This window comes from Hipposideros armiger, unplaced genomic scaffold, assembly GCF_001890085.2.
Source record: "Hipposideros armiger isolate ML-2016 unplaced genomic scaffold, ASM189008v1 scaffold_1274, whole genome shotgun sequence".
Classification (NCBI taxonomy): domain Eukaryota; kingdom Metazoa; phylum Chordata; class Mammalia; order Chiroptera; family Hipposideridae; genus Hipposideros; species Hipposideros armiger.
The window spans coordinates 133,010-150,478 of record NW_017732624.1 but is presented as its reverse complement, the minus strand read 5'-3'; the positions used below and the strand labels follow the sequence as shown (position 1 = coordinate 150,478).

The window sequence follows — 17,469 nt, the reverse complement described above, 5'->3', positions numbered from 1 at the left end:
CCTTTACATTTTAAAATGTATAATTTGCGAGTTTGATTATCATGAGCTTGTCCCAGGGTCTGATCTTCCTTCGATACAGGGGCAAAATTCAGTTTTGACCCGGCCCAGCGGAGAACTGAATTCTCCCCTCCCGTAAAAGAAGCCAAGTCTGGATTTATTGTGAGCTTACAAGACTGTGATCAAGATTCCAGCCAGTGACGGGGACAGGGTAGCGTCGCCTGTCGCCACTCCCCGACTTCTGGCCTTCCCGGCCGCCCCCGCGGGCGTCCTTAGCAACACGCGCGCTCACTCTCTGTCCCTCCCCGTCCGCAAGGCGCAGCGCATGGCGCGCGGCGGAGGCTGTCTTTGCGCCTGCGCGCGGCCTCAACCGCCAGTCAGCTTTCTTCCCCGCCCCTCCCTCCTCCCTCCCCCCTCATCTCTCCTCCTCCTCAGCCTCTGAGAGCGCGACATCAATATGGAGCCTGAGGACCTGCCGTGGCCCGGCGAGCTCGAGGAGGAGGAGGAGGAGGAGGAGGAGGTGGCGGAGGAGGTACCCGAGGAGGTGGCGGAGGAGGTACCTGAGGGGCTGGCGGAGGAGGCGGAGAACTTGGACGAAGATGAAGTGTTGATGGTGGAGGACGTAGAGGAGGAGGAGGAGGGTCGGGAACTGGACGCGGACTTAAACTACGAGAGCCAGCCTCCGGAGAGTACGGACGACGAGGAGGATGAGGAGGACGAGGAGGCGATGGCCTGGCTGCAGGCACACCCCGGCCGGAGTTTGCCTCTGTCGTCGCTCCGGAAGCACCGCTACTCCGAGGCCGAGCGGACCGCCTCGGAGAAGGTGAGCCTGGCCGGAGAGCCGTGTGGCACGCCGTCGGGGAAGGTGACTGGTTGTCCCTGAGCCCTCCGCCTGCTCTCTGCCTGGGCGCCGATGCTTCCTGCTCTCTGCCCAGCACGGTGCCTGACACATAAATGCGCTTAAAGGCTTGTAAGGGCCGTCTGGACTCTTACACAGGTTCTGGCTGACTACTCCAATCTCTCCAGTTCTTTCTGGCAGACCTCTTGTTTCTACCCTTCGGTGTGTCCTGGGCCTTTGGAATTACACCAGATGTTAAGTGAAGCCAGTATTCCCAGCTTGTGTAGTTACAAAACGCTTTGGGGAGGAGGTGGCGTCTATCATGTCCCGAAGGAGGGGAAAAAGGTGGTGTCCGAGTGGAGAGAGTGCGTTGCCCAGGGACTATCTTGTTGGGAAGACAATTAGGAGATTAGTTTGCCTGAGTACAGGGCACCCCTGAGGGAGTTGTGTGGATTAAGTACACTGCATGAGGTGTTAGTCTCAAAAGGCTCCTGGAAGATTGTTTTTCTCTGTACCCTCATTTGTAGCAATAAAGGGGTCCCTAGCCTGTAGGAGGGGCTTAGAAATGCAGGAGAGGCTTATGCCGCAGCTCCAAACACTCTGGAAAACTAGAAAGCACAAGGTAATGCACAGTGGAGAAAGAGCTGTTTTTATGGTTGGCTCTTGAAGATTAGTTTGAAAATAATTGCATTTAACTGATTGCTTTTCAGGGAGAAAAAAAAGATTTGCCATACAATTCGGTTATCAAGTCCTCAGACATTTATTAAATTTCTATTCTACAACGTGGGGAGAAAAAGAAGCATAGGGTTTATTATCTAGGACTGCTCCTTAGACAAGATGTAAACAATTGAAAAGACAGAGAAAAGACTGTATAGACTTGTGCTGTTCAATACAGTAGTCACTAGCCACATATGACTCTTAACATCTTAATTAGTTAAAAGTAAGTAAAATAAAAAATTCAGTGCCTGTGTTGTACTAACCACTTTTCAAGTGCTCAGTAGCCACATTTGACTAGTGGCCAACCTATTGGACAATGAAGATATAGAAGAGTTCCATCATCACAGAAAGTTCTCTTGGTTAGTGATGCTATGAACTGTTGATCATTAAAGAACAATAGTTGTTGTTTTGCCTGGTGAATATCCCTTAATTCATGGAGCATATATTATTGAGCATTCACCATGGGCCATGCAATGTGCTAGATGCTAAGAAACCTTGGTAAACCCAAACATTTTTTTATCTCTGCCTTTCTAGTGTTCATAGTCTAGAGAGGAAGGCAGACAAAATGTAGGTGGTGCCATAAATAAAAGTAGAACTGATGCGTGTTAACATGCTTTGAAAACATACAGTAAGGAATCTGACTTTGTTCATGAAGCTGGAGAAAGCTACCCTAGGAAGTTAGGATAGAGCTGAGATCTGAAGACATATTAAGGATAACTAGGCAAAGGGAACGGAAAGAGCCTTCTTAGTTGAGGGAAAAGCACATGGAAAAGTACTGTTGGTTAGAGAGAGCATGGCATTATCAAGGAATGAAAGGCCAATGTGGGTTGAACACAGACTTCAAGGCTTTGTGTGCAATGCTTAGAATTTGGAGACTTGATCCCTGAATCTTTGGGAAGTCATTAAAAATATTTAAACGGGGTGGTATATGATAAATTTGTATTTTTTTAAAACTTTATTGGGGAACAGTGTGTTTTGCCCTGGGCCCATCAGCTCCAAGTCAAGTTGTTGCCCTTCAATCTTAGTTGTGGAGGGTGCAACTCAGCTCCAAGCGCAGTTGCCATTTTCATTCTAGTTGTGGGGGGCACAGCCCACCATCCCATGTGGGAGTTGAACTGGTAACTCTGTTGTTAAGAGCATGTGCCCTAACCAACTGAGCCATCCGACCACCCACCAGCAGTTAAGCAGCAGCTCAGTGGCAGCTCAGCTCAAGTCTGCCACTGAGCTCAAGTCGTTGTCTTCAATCTAGTTGCGAAGGGCACAGCTCACTGGCCCATGTGGGAATCGAACCAGCAATCTTGTTGTTCAGAGCATGTGCTCTAAACAACTGAGCCACCTGGCCACCCCCGCCCCTGACTTTTGTATTATAGCCATCCTAGTTGGTGTGAAGTGGTATCTCATTGTGGTTTTGATTTGCATTTCCCTGATGGCTCATGATATTGAGTATTTTTTCATGTACATATTGGCTATTTGTATATCTTCTTTGGCAAAATGTCCATTCAGATCCTTTGCCAATTTTTAATTGGGTCATTTGTCTATTTACTATTGAGTTGTATGAATTCTTTATATATTCCTCATATTTTCCACAATGTGAATCTTCAAATTTCCTTATAAGGATTTGTAATATTTTCTCCTAGCCTGTGGGTCGTTTCATATTCTTGATGGTGTTCAACAATGTGAAGTCCCATTTATCTTCTTTTTCTTTTGTTGTTCATCCTTTTGGTATTATATCTTAGAACCCATTGCCAACTGTGAAGTTCTTTACAGCTCTATGTTTTTTCTTAAAAATTTTATAGGTTTTGTTCTTACATTTAAGTCTTTGATCAGTTTTGAGTTAATTTTTGTATGTGGTGTGAGGAAAGGGTTTGACTTCATTTTTTTGTTGTGGCTACCTACTTGTCTCAGCACCATTTGATGAAGAGGCTATTCTATCCCAATTATAAGTCTTAGTACCCTTGTTGAAAATCAGTTGACCATAGATGTATGGGTTTATTTCTGGATTCTTAATTCTATTCCATTATTTTATACAGAGGATGCCAAAACTTGGGATGAAAACTTTCCATTTTGCTGTTTGAAGAATGTGTCGTATGCTTGTTCTGCTTAACTCCTGTCTCATGTGCACATTGTTTGGTAGACTTCTGTGGTGAGCATGTAAACTGTTCCAACACCATAGCAGAAGAAGCAGGACTTGTTGCTGTGCGAGGCCTCCCAGATCTTCCCTTGTGCACATCACACACAGTACCATGGGTCTCAAATTTATCACGAATGCGTGCAGTTGTTAGGTGTGTTGGAGGTTCTATTGCATACTCACGCCTCCATTGTAATTGTACTTCCACAATGTTTTAGAATTTCAAATACCATTTCAAAATGGTTTTGTGCTCCTTGAACGACAACTGTGCTTCCGCAATTTTCTTTGTCCTTTCTATTGCATGGTGATGCTAGCACTCTTTTGATTAAAGCCATTTTTTGAGTGACTGTCATATTACACATTGCTACCGTAATTCAATTCAACTTTGAAAAGTAAAGATAGATAACATCTCTTAAAATAAATGTGTATACGTTCTTTTGGCACCTCTGGTATGTCCAACTTTATGCTGTGCCACACTTTTTTTATTACAGTTGCTTTGTGGTAAGTTTTGAAATGAAGATGTGTGAGTCCTCCAACTTCATTGTTTTTCTTCCAAGATATTTTGTCTTTTCTGGGTCCCTTGTAATTCCCTATGAATTTGAGGATCAGCTTTTCAATTTCTACAGAGAAACCAGCTGGTATTTTGGTGTGAATTACATTGAATTTGTAGATCAATTTGGAAGTATTGCAATATTAGCAACGTTAGGTCTTCTGATCCATAGTCATGGCATATCTTTTTATTTATTTAGATCTTCTGTAAATCTGTTCAATAATGTTTTGTAGTTTTCAGAGTATAAGTTTTGACTTTTCTTAAATTCTAAGTATTGTTTTATTCTTTTTGGTAAGTAGAATTTTTTATTCTTATTTTAAGTAGGAACCCCCCCCCCCAATTTTGGATTGTTCATTGCAAGTGTATAAAAAGACAATTGATTTTTGTATATTTATCTTGTATTCTGTAACTTTAATAAACTTGTTCATTAGTTATAAGAGATTTTTAGTGGACTCTCTAGGATTTTTTTTTTTTACATACAAGACCATGTCACATACATATAGTTTTAGTCTTCTTTACCAACCTGGATATCTTTTGTTTATTTTTTTTTTTTTGCCTAATTTTTCTGGATAGTACTCCCAGTATAATGTTGAACAGAAATGGTGAAAGTGGATATCCTAGTCTTAATCCTGATCTTAGGGAAAAAGTATCCAGTCTTTCACCAAAAGTATGGTGTTAGTTGTAGGTTTTTCATAGATGCCCTTGTCAGAATGATGAAGTTTTCTTCTATTCCTAATTTATTGAGTGTTTTACCGTGAAAAGGGTATTGATTTTGTCAAATTATTAATTAGTATATTGCATTAATTGATATTGGATTGTTAAGCAAATATGCATTCTGGGGATTATTTACTTCATTTTGGTATATGAATATTTTATGTTACTGAATATAGGAACATAAATACACTGATTTGCTAGTTTCCTGGTTTTTATTTTTTGTTTTGTTTTTTAATTTTGGCATCTATATTCCCATTATACTGGTCTGTATTTTTCTTGTGTTTTTGTCTGGTTTAGTATCAGGGTAATACTGGCCTCATAAAATGAGTTGCAACTGTTCCTTCTGTTTTTGGAAGAGGTTGTGAAGGATTGGCACTAATAATACGTTTTTTTTTTTAGCTGAGCCATCCTGCTACCTATTGGCAGCTTAGCAGCAGCTCAGCTCGGGCCAGGCATCAAACTGCTGTTACTCAGAGCTCAAACTCATGAGTGAGCTCTTAACCAACTGAGCCACTCGGCTGGCCCCTACTAATAATACTTTGATTGATAGATTTCACCATATGGATTTGGACTTTTCTTTTTGGGAAGTATTTTAGTTACATATTCAATATTCTTTTCTTGCTATAGGTCTACTAGGTTGTTTATTCTTTTGTTTTTTTATTTTTTAACATCTTTTTTTTGTTTGTTTAATGGGGAACATGTTTTTCCAGGACTCATCAGCTCCAAGTCAAGTAGTTGTTTCAGTCTAGTTGTGGAGGGCATGGAGATCAAACCAGCAATCTTGGTGTTAGGAGCACTGCACTCTAACCAACTGAGCTAACCAGCCACCCAAGATTTTTATTAAAATATAGCTAACATACAATATTATATTAGTTTCAGGTGTACACCATAGTTATTCAACAGTACACACCTGGCACTATACATAGTTATTACCATATTATTATATTCCCTATGCTAAAGAAGTGATCACCACGATAAGTCCGGCAACCATCTGACACCGTACCACTCAATCATAGTATTATTGACTGTATTTCCTATGCTGTATATTACATCCCCCAAACCTGTTTGTTTTATACGTGGAACTTTGAACCTCTTATTTCCATTTATCTTTTCTTGCACTTTTAAAATTTTAAATTACTGTTGACATTCAATATTTTATATTAATTTCAGGTATACAGCATAGTGGTTAAACATTTGTATAATTTATGCAGTGATCCCCCTGACTAGTATCCACCTGGAACTATGCATAGTTATTACCATATTATTGATTATGTTCCCTGTGCTTTACTTTATAGCCCCATGACTATTTTATAACTACCAACTTGTATTTCTTAATCCCTTCATCTTTTTTTCACCCTGCTCTGAATCTCACTTCTAACTATCACCCCAATAGATCTAGTACCCATCTGACACCATACATAGTCATTACAATATTATTGACTATATTCCTTATGCTATATCCTACATCCCCATGACTACTGTGTAACAACCAATTTGTACCTCTTAATCCCTTCCCCTTTTTCACTCACGCCCAAAACCCCCTACCATGTGGCAACCATCAAAATATTCTCTGTATCTATGAGTTTGTTTCTGTTTCGTCTGTTTATTTTGTTCTTTAGATTCCACTTAAAGGTGAAATCATATGACATTTGTCTTTTGCTGTCTGACAACATTGAGGACAGCACCCTTTAGGTCCATCCGTGTTGTCGCAAATGGTAAGATTTCATTTTTTTTTTTTTTACAGTTGAGTAATATTCCATTGTATATATGTACCACCTCTTTATCCATCCATCCATCCATCCATCCATCCATTCAAGGACACCCAGGTTTGCCTTCATATCTTGGCTATTGTAAATAATGCTGCAATAGACATGTGGATGAGCACATTCCCTTGAAGTAGTGTTTTGGGTTTCTTTGGATAAATACCCAGAAGTCGGATTACTAGGTCCTTCTTTATGTCTCTTGCTATAGCCTTTGTCTTAAAGTCTGTTTTGTCTAGTATAAGTATTGCTACTCCAGCTTTTTGTTTGTTTCCATTTGGATGAAATATTTTTTTCCATCTCTTTACTTTCAGTCTGTGTGTGTCTTTCAATCTGAAGTGAGTCTCTTGTAGGCAGCATATGTACAAGTCTTGTTTTCTTATCCATTCAACCCCCCTGTCTTGTTTTTCTCTCTGTCTTGTGAAAAGGAGTATTAGAGGTGTATGCACAAGAACATTTTGAATATACGCACATTAATTTTCCAGACATCCAAGCTCTCTGACCAGCCAGTTTCAAATGTTGGCTTGGAGAATTAATTTTCTGACCTTTTGTACGGAAGTAGATAGCATTCTCAGAATCTTGTCCAGGCTCTCACCATGCGTGTGATGTCAGATTCATATCCTAGTTTTTTTTCTGCCATAAAATGAGAGACGTTACACAATTCTTAAAAAAAACAACAAAAACACAAAAAAACCCAGGTGCTTGAAAGGAATTATTTGGGAAAGAAAAACACTATTTGTAGAACTTTGGTCATAAATTGTATCCTGAAAAATATTTATTTATTGACATTTTCTTTTTGTTTACCACCCTATCTTTTGAGCATTTAATCCATTTATTTATTTATTTATTTATAAGATTTTATTGGGGATTTGGGGGAGGAGAACAGCGTTGGGGAATCGGGGAAGGGGAACAGACAAGTTGCTGTCCTTTTGTTCTTCAGTCTAGTTGTGGAGGACGTCGCTTCGCTGGTCCATGTTGGTATTATCATTGTGCTCTCCCCGGATGAGGCTGTCGCTCATTGGCCATTGGATGGCTGCTCACGGCGGCTCTTGGCAGCTCACACTGGCTGCCAGCCACTCACGGTAGCTTATGGCAGCTCACTGCAGCTTCACTGCAGCCTATGCCATCGCCGGTGACTCATTGCAGCCCAGCTCCAGGTTGAGCTATTGTTCACCATCTTAGCTGTAGAGGGCAGTGTCACTGGCCCTCATGTGGGGTCCGAACCGGGGCCCTGCTGCTCAGAGCTGGCATCCCAAGCCAGCTTTTAACCACCGAGCCACGCGGCTGGCCTGAGCATTTAATCCATTTAAATTAACAGTAATTGTTGATAGATATGTAGTTATTGCCATTTTATTATTTATATTTTTTATTGTTTTTTCATCTTAGAGAAGCCTGTCTAAGATTCCTTGTAATACTGGTTTGGAGGTGATGCTTTTTCAAGTCTGGGAAGTTCTTTATCTTTTCTTCAATTCTAAATGATAGCTTTGCTGGGTAGAGTACTCTTGTTTGTAAGTCTTTGCTTTTCATCACTTTGAATATTTCCTGCCAATCCCTTCTGGCCTGCAAAGTTTCTATTGAGAAATCAGCTGACAGTCTTATGGGAGCTCCCTTGTAGATAACTGACTGCTTTTTTCTTGCCGCTTTCAAGTTCTTTCTTTGTCTTTAACCTTTGACATTTTAATCTTGATGTGTCTTGATGTTGGGCTCTTTTGAGTTCATCTTGTTTGAGACTCTGCACTTCCTGGGCTTGTCTGTCTACTTCCTTTACCACATTAGAGAAATTCTCCATCATTATTTCTTCAAATAGTTTTTCAACCCCTTGCTGTCTCTTTTCCTTCTGGTACCCCTATAATACAAATGTTGGTGTGATTGATGTTGTCCCAGAGGCCCCTTAAACTCTCTTCATTTTTTTTTTTTTTTAAAGATTTTTATTGGGGAATTGGGGGGATGGGAACAGTGCTGGGGAATTGGGGAAAGGGGAACAGACAAGTTGCTGTCGTTTTGTTCTTCAATCTAGTTGTGGAGGACGTTGCTTCAGTGGCCCAAGTTGGCACCATCATTGCGCTCTTCTCTGGCGAGGCAGATCAGTCGCCGGCTTCTGGACGGCCGCTCACTGCGGCTGCTGGCCGCTCACGCTGGCTGCTGGCCACACACGGTAGCCCATGGCAATGCACTGCCACAGGGACTGCAGCCCACGCCGTCGCCGGCAACTCATGGCAGCCCAGCTCCAGGTTGAGCTGTTGTTCAGCATCTTAGCTGTGGAGGGCAGTGTCACTGGCCCTCATATGTGGGATCCGAACCGGGGCCCTCTGGCATCCCAAGCGAGTTCTTAACCATCGCGCCACTCGGCCGGCCCCTCTCTTCATTTAAAAAAATTTTTTTTTTATTTTTGCTGTTCTGATTGGTTGTTTTCTGCAAACTTATCTTCTAAATTGCTGATTCAATACTCTGCTTCATCTAATCTGCTGATTCCCTGTAATGTATTCTTCATTTCCGTTATTGTACTGTTTAGTTATGATGGCTTTTCTTAAGTTTTCTGTTGCCATTTTTATGTTTCCTAGCTCTCTGTTGAAGTTCTCCTTGAGATCATTGAATATCCTTATAACCAGTATTTGGAACCGTGTGTTGGGTAGATTGTCTCAATTTTGTTTAGTTCTTTTTCTGGAGCTTTGTTCTGTTCTTTTATTAGGAAATGTTTCTTTGTCTCTCCATTTTGGCTGTCTCCCTATGTTTGTTTCTATGTATTAGGTAGGGCTGCTGTCTCCCAGCATTAGTAGAGTGGCCTTATGTAGTAGGTGTGCTGTGGGGCTCAGTGGCACAGTCTCCCTGGTCACCTGAGCTATGGACTCCAGGTGTGTACCCTATGTGGGTTGAGTGTGCCCTCCTCTTGTAGTGGAGTCATGGTTGCTGTTTGCACGTCAGTAGGAGGGATAGACCTGCTCACTGGTTGTGAGGACTGGCCATGACTACAGTGGAGGAGTTGTGGTACAGGGGCTGACCCTACAGAACAGGATCTACCTCTGCAGGGCTCTGGTGCCTGCTCAGTCTGCCCCTTGGGTGTGTTATCCTTGGAGGCAGCTGGGTGATGCTCTGACTTGTTTTGAAGCTGGCCACTGGGTGTGCCAACCCCACGGCCACCTGGGAGGGGACCCTCTGCAGGTCAAGTTCAGCCATAGCCCGTGCCCCACCCAGGGCCCCCCGCAGGATCCACAGAGCAATCTGCAGATGGCCGCCACCCCCACCATGCTTGGAAGTGCTTTTAGAGGCCAAGCTGCGAACCAAGGCTGGCTGGCGCTAGTGCCAGGCACAGGGCTGCTGTATTAGAGGTATGGGACATGGTCATTCCAGATATTGCTTGTTTGGATTCTGCAAACCTTTGAGAGACACTAGGAAAGTCTGCAACATGAGCCAAGGCAGGCGGTTTGTAGGAAAAAGCCACTGGAAGCAGCTCTGGTATGCCTGAAAGTTGGGTGAGGTGGGGGTCTCAGAATAACCAGGGCATGGTAAACGAATGGTGCCAGCCAGCTTGATGGAAACTCAGATATGGTAGCTTCCTGTGTCTGCTTGCAGGCAGGGGGAGGACTTAACAAAACAACAATGGCTTCCACTGGCTCCTCTGTCTGGGAGAAAGCTGCCCCTCCAGCCCTCGTCCTGAAGCCATACAACTCAGTTCCCCCCAACTCCCGTATGTCCCTGTCGCCTCTCCAGCTGCTGCCCCAGTGCTGGAGCTCAGAGCCAGTGATTCTATCTTTGAGTAAGTCTGTGCGTGGTCCCTTTAAGGCAAGCTCCTGGGACTCCAGCCGCCCTTTGTCGCAATCAGCCACATCCCCACTGGTTTTCACAACCAGAAAATATGGGAACTTCTCTTCCTGGCACTGGAGTCCTGGGATGGGGAGTCTGGGACCCCTTTGCTCCTTTGGGGTATACCTCTGTAGCCATGATATCTCCTGATTTTTAATGGTCACACACAGGTGTAGGATCAGCTGTTCCGCATCTCTCCCCCTCCTACCAGTCTCGAGGTGGCTTCTGTATGTCCTTAGTTGTAGGGCTTTGATTCAGAAAGATTTCAGGTGATTCTCAATGATGGCTGTATTGTCAATTTAGTTGTAATTTTGATGTGGTTGTGAGAGAGGGTAAGCACAGCATTTACCTACTCCACCAACTTGACTGGAACTCTCATCTGTTCCTTCTTGTGTCAGTTTCAGTGATTTGTGATTTTCTAGGTGTTTGTCCATTTCCTCTAAGTTATCACTTTTTTTTTTAAGATTTTTATTGGGGAATTGGGGGGATGGGAACAGTGCTGGGGAATTGGGGGAAGGGGAACAGACAAGTTGCTGTCATTTTTTTCATTCTTCAGTCTAGTTGTGGAGGACGTTGCTTCACTGGCCCAAGTTGGCACCATCATTGCGCTCTTCCCGGGCGAGGCAGATCAGTCGCCGGCTTCTGGACGGCCGCTCACTGCGGCTGCTGGATGCTCACGCTGGCTGCTGGCTACACACGGTAGCCCATGGCAACCCACTGCAGCAGGGGCTGCAGCCTACGCCGTCACAGGCGACTCACGGCCGCCCAGCTCCAGGTTAAGCTGTTGTTCAGCATCTTAGCTGTAGAGGGCAGTGTCACTGGCACTCATATGTGGGATCTGAACCGGGGCCCTCTGGTGTCCCATGCCAACTTTTAACCAACGCGCCACTCTGCTGGCCCTGGCTATCTTTATTTTTAATTAATGACTCTTTGGGAGCAATTTTATGTTTACAAGAACATTGAGCAGAAAGTACAGAATTTCCATATGCCACTTTGACCCCTTCCCTATTTTCCATGTTATTAACCATCTTGCATTAGTGTGGTACATTTGCTATAATTTGTAAGCTGATAGTGATACATTTTTATTAACCACAGCCCATAGTTTACATTAGGGTTCATTCTGTGTACATCCTATGGTTTTTGACAAATGTATAATGACTTATCTGCTATTACAGTATCCTACAGAATAGTTTCACTACCCTGAAAATCCCCTGTGCTCTACCTATTCATCCCTCCCTTCCTTCCTCTGAAACCCTGGCATACACTGATATTTTCACTTTCTCCATAGTTGTGCCTTTTCCAGAATGTCATATAGTTAGAATCATATAGGATGTAACCATTTCAGAATGGCTTCTTTCCCTTAGCAACATGCATTTGAGGTCTCTCCATGTCTTTTTATGGTTTGATATCTCATTTCTTTTTTTCCCTCTTGATTTTATTTTTTTAAAATTATAAAATATACATAACATAAAATCTACCATTTTAACCACTTTTAGGTGGCATTAAGTACGTTCATTGTTTTGTAACCACCACCACCACCACCACCCATCTCCAAACATTTTCATTTTCCCAAACTGAAACTCCAACATATCTGCCGTATCTGAGTTTGGTTCTGAGGCTTGCTATGTCTCTTCAAACTGTTTGTGTCTTTAGTATATCTTTTAATTTTTTGTTGAAAACAACATACATGTACTGAATAAATATATACTGAATAAATATGAAGGAACTGAAGTAAGTAAGCCTTTAGTGTGATGTTTTTGTCTCCCTTGTTATATTTGGGTTTCTCTAAGGATTTCTTAAATAAGGTCTGAGATGTGCTGTTCTTTCAACTATATATTCCCCTGTTATTATGACGAGCCCAATTGATGTAGTTGTAAGGTGTAGGTGGAGGGGAGGTGTTCTGTGGTCCTATTCTTAGGTCTCAGTCTTATGCATGGGTTGTGATCTTCACTAGGGTTTCTCAGTTTTCTCCTTAGGTGAGACAGGAAGGCTAGAAGGGGCTGAAGTTGGGTATTTCTTGTCTCCCATGTGTGGAAAACTACAGCAGGATGGAATTGGGTATTTCCCTTCACCTAGGTCACTTAATATCTGGTAAACCCCCATTGGCTAGGCTCTAGTACAATAGTTTCTTTTGAGGTCAGGTCTTGTTGAGAATAGAATGCTCTGGGCGTATTTCAGAATGGCTGCTTTCCCCTTCTCCCTGTAAAGAGGCAGGAGATGCTTGTCTGATCTTAACTGTGGGAACCGAGTAGAATATTTGGAGGTAAAACTCATAAAAGAATGGGTGCCCCCTCTAAGACTGAGTTTCTCTGGATAGTTTAAGTTTCAAAGTTGTCCACCCTAAGCTTCTAGCAATTTGTCAGTTATAATTTAGGTTTTCCTGCCCTAGTGCTGGTTCCCATGGTGGTGTCTGCTCCTGGAATTCTGCTCCAGCAAGTTGTGATTCTCTGTATGTGCTTGTCTGTCTCTCCAAATTTTGGCACTGAAGTTTGCCGTTAATTTTAGTTCTCTGATGGATGTAAGACAAGATGTTGGTTTTCAATTTGTTCAGCACTTTTTCTTTTTGTAGAGATGGGAGTGATGATTTTTTACCCCCTTGCACACTGGACCAGAGCTCTGTTTTGCTTTTATATTTTAACTGGCTTTAATTTTAAGAGCTGCTTTAAGTTCACAGAAAAATTGAGTGTACAGCATAGAGATTTCTCATCTACCTCCTGCACCCACACATGCATGGCGTCCCCCATTGTCAACATCTCACTGTTGTACACTTGTTATAATAGATGAACCTACATTGACATCTGAAGTCTATAGTTTATATTTAGGGTTCACTTTTGGTAAATTCTTTGGTTTTTGACAAATGAGTAATGGCATGTATCCACCATTATAGTACTATATGAAAGGCTTCTCCATGTCTTTTCTTTGCTTGGTAGCTCGTCTCTTAGTCCTAAATAATATTCCATTATCTGGATATACCACAGTTTATCCATTTACCTACTAAAGGACATCTCAGTTGCTTTCAAGTTTGGCAGTTATGAATAAAGCTGTTCTAAATATCCATGTGCAGGTTTTTGTGTAGATGTAATTTTCAGTCCACTTGGGTCAATACCAAGGAACATGATTGCTAGATTTTGCGAAGTGACTACCATTTTGCATTCCCACCATCATTTAGCAATGAATGAGAGTTCCTGTTGCTCTGTATCCTTAGTAGTATCCATTGACAGCCCTTGGTGTTTTTGGTGTTTTGGATTTTTGGCCATTCTAATAGGTGTGTAGTGGTGTCTCGTTTTAATTTGCAATTCATTAATGATAAATGATGTAGAGCATATTTTCACATGCTTATTTTTCTTCTGTGAGGGGTCTGTTCAGGCCTATTGACCATTTTCTAATTGGGTTGTTTGTTACATATGGTTGACTTTTAAGAGTTCTTTGTATATTTTGGTTAACAGTCCTTTATCAGATAGTCTTTTACATCTATTTTTCTCCCAGTCCGTGGCTTGTCTTTTTATTCTCTTGACATTGTCTTTCATAGAACAGAAGTTGCTAATTTTAATGAGTCTGGCTTATCAATGATTTTAATGAGTCTGGCTTATCAATGATTTCTTTCAAGGATTATGCCTTTAGTGTTGAACCTAAAAAATTATGATTATACCCAAAGTTGTCATATTCAACCTTCCCAGCACCATTTATTGAAGAGAATGTCATTTTGCCATTTAGTATTCTTGGTTCCCTTGTTAATACTAGTTGACTGTATATGCTTGGGTTTATTTTTGGGCTCTTGATTGTTTCATTTGTCTGTATATCTTTTTTATGTTACTACCATACTGCTTTAATTACCATAGCTTTACAGTATAGCTTAAAATCAGGAAGTATGATGCTTCCTCCTTTGTTGTTCTTTCTTAGGATTTCTTTGGCTATTTGGGGTCTTGTGGTTCCATATAAATGTTAGGAATATTTTTGTTTTTGTTTTTGTTTTTTCTGTAAAACATGCCACTGGAATCTTGATAGGGATTGCATTGAATCTATAGATGGCTTTTGGTATTATTGACATTTTAACAATATTAATTCTTCCCCATTTACTTGTTTATTTTAATTTTTATTGGGGAACTGTTTTTTTCAGGACTCATCAGCTCTAAGTCAAGTAGTTGTTTCAATCTAGTTGTGAAGGGTGCAACTCAGTGGCAACCTTGGTGTTATCAGCACTGCGCTCTAACCAAGTGAACTAATTGGCTTACCCCCTCTCTCCTCATTGGTTTTTATATGTTGAACCATTTAGGGTAAAATCCCACTTGGTCATGGTGCATAATCCTTTCAATGTGTTCAGAATCCTGGATGCTAGTATGGCATTGAGGATTTTTGTATCAATATCCACCAGGGAGCTTGTCTGTAGTGTTGTTTTTGTTTCTGTAGTATCTTCACTGGCTGTCTGTACCAGGGTATTGCTGACCTCAGAATGAGTTAGGAAGTGTTCCGTCTTCAACTTTTTTGAGTGTCAGGAGGGTTGATGTTAATTCTTTAAATATTTGGTAGAATTCTGGAGTGAAGCTGTCTGATCCTTGGGTTTTCTGTATTGGGAAGTTTTTTGTTACTGATTCAATCTCCTCTCTTAATTACAGGTTTATTCAGATTTTTTGTTTCTTCATGATTCAGTCTTAGTAGATTGTGAGTTTCTAGGAATTGATGCATTTCTTCTTAGCTATCCAATTTGTTGGTGTACAATTCTTCAGAGTATTCTCTTAAAGTCCTTCTTATTTCTTTGGTATTGGTTGTAATAGTCTCTCTTTCATTTTAGATTTTATTATTTGAATATTTTTTTTCTTAGTGTAGCTAAGGAGTTGTCAATTTTGTTGATATTTAAAAAAACAACTTTCAGTTTGATTTTTTTTCTGTATTCATTATTTTGTTTATCTGTGCTCTAACCTTTATTAATTTCCTTCCTTCTGCCTGTATTAGGTTTAGTTTGTTCATCTAGTTCCTTGAAGTATATGTTAGGTGTTGATTTGTGTACTTGCTTTTTTCTTTTTCTTTTATTTTATTTTATTTGTTTGTTTGTTTTTAGTACACACAGCTATAAATGTTCTCTTAGCACTGCTTTTGCTGCATCCCCTACGTTTTGGTATTTTGTGTTTTTATTTTCATTGTGTCAAAGTATTTTCTAATTTCCCTTGTGACTGCTTGTTTGACCCATTGGTTTCTAAGAGTGTATTGTTTAATTTCTACATATTTGTGGAATTTCTAGTTTTCATGTGCTGTTCGTTTCTAGCTTCATTTCCTTTGTGATTGGAAAAAATACTGTGTATAATTTCATTCTTCTTGAATTTGTTAAGACTTGTTTTGTGGTCTAACATGTGTTCTATCCTGAGGAATGTTTCATGTGTACTTGCGAAATGTATATTTTGCTGTTGCTGGGTAGAGTGTTCTGTATATTTCTATTAGGTCCAATGCTCTATAATGTTGTTCAGTTCCTCTGTTTACTTATTATTCTTCTGTCTGGTTATTCTATCCATTATTGAAAGTAGGGTATTGAAGCCTTTTTTGTCTTTTTTAAGATTTTATTGGGGGAGAGGAACTGTGTTGGGGAATCGGACAAGGGGAACAGACAAGTTGCTGTCCTTTTATTCTTCAGTCTAGTTGTGGAGGACGTCACTTCACTGGCCCATGTTGGTATTATCATTACGCTCTTCCCGGGTGAAGCAGATTGGTTGCCGGCCACTGGACGGCTGCTCATGGCAGCTCTTGGCAGCTCACGAAAGCTCACGTGCGCTGCTGGCCAACCCCACTGCAGCCTACGCCGTTGCCGGCGATTCACAGTAGCCTAGCTCCAAGTCGAGCTGTTGTTCACCATCTTAGCTGTAGAGGGCATAGCGTTACTGGCCCTCATGTGGGATCCGAACCGGGGCTCTGCTGCTCAGAGCTGGCGTCCCAAGCCAACTCTTAACCAACGTGCCACTTGGCCGGCCCTGAAGTCTCTTAATATTACAGTTTTGTGTATTTCTCCCTTTGATTCTTTTAAACTTTGCCTTATTAATTTAGGAGCGCTGTGGTTTGATGCATAAATTACTTGTTATATGTTCTTGGTGAATTGACCCTTTTGTCATTATTTAATGCCCTTCCTTGTCTCCTAACAGTTTTTCATTTAAAGCCTATTTTATCTGATATTTGCATAGATACACCTGTGTTCTTTTGGTTACTATTTACATGAAATATCTTTTTCCATCCTTGCACTTTTAGCTTACCATGTGTTCTTAGATTTAAAGTGTTTCTCTTCTAGATAGCATATAGTTGGAATACCATTAACTTTTAATATTAAAAACGGACTCAGGGAAGGGCTCTTTAAAACTGTTAATTTATATCAAAAGGCATTTAATCTCAGATCAGAGAATTGTTGATGACGCCTACTTAGTTTTGAAGCACTTATTTTAAAAATCCTCCTTCAAGTATTTGAGTTATACCAATATCCAGAAGCGACTGTGGAAAAGCCAATAAAACATGTGGAAGTGAATTAGAAATTTGAATTAGAAGTTTCTTTGATGAAGTCTAGACAGTCAGGTAGGGAAATGGAGTTTTTAGTAAGAATTTAACATTTAATTTTAACTTTTATGTTTTCTTTCAGTTGGCAAAAGTGAGGGGAGAGTGTTTTTTTTTCTCACACATTGGGTTAGTTGTCAAATTGCTAGTTTCTTAATGTTATATCATTAGTTTTATATAAATATTCTAATGAATTGAACCCTCTCTTTGTAAGCTGTTGTGAATCAGCTATTTTCAAAGGCAAGGCCCCATACTCCACACCAGCATTATTTAGCTTCAGTGAAGAGCCATTTTGAACATTCGTTATGGCATTCTTCTTTCCTGGAGGGCTCAAGAAGACTAATTGTATGAAAATATTGTATTGTTATATATTTAGGGATTTCAGATTGCCAAAATGAATTTGTAAAACAGCTTTCTTTGTTATTCTTTTTTTTTTTTT

General features: G+C 40.9%; 1 protein-coding gene across 1 annotated transcript in view; it reads left to right on the top strand.

Annotated features, from left to right (window-relative positions):
* Positions 1-454: 454 nt before the first annotated feature.
* The window catches only part of ALMS1 (ALMS1 centrosome and basal body associated protein), a 130,386-nt gene continuing 113,371 nt past the window's right edge, over positions 455-17,469 (top strand). The window contains exon 1 of the mRNA XM_019633288.1: positions 455-820. Coding sequence (XP_019488833.1) covers positions 455-820 — 366 coding nt within the window. The remainder of the gene's footprint in view (positions 821-17,469) is intronic.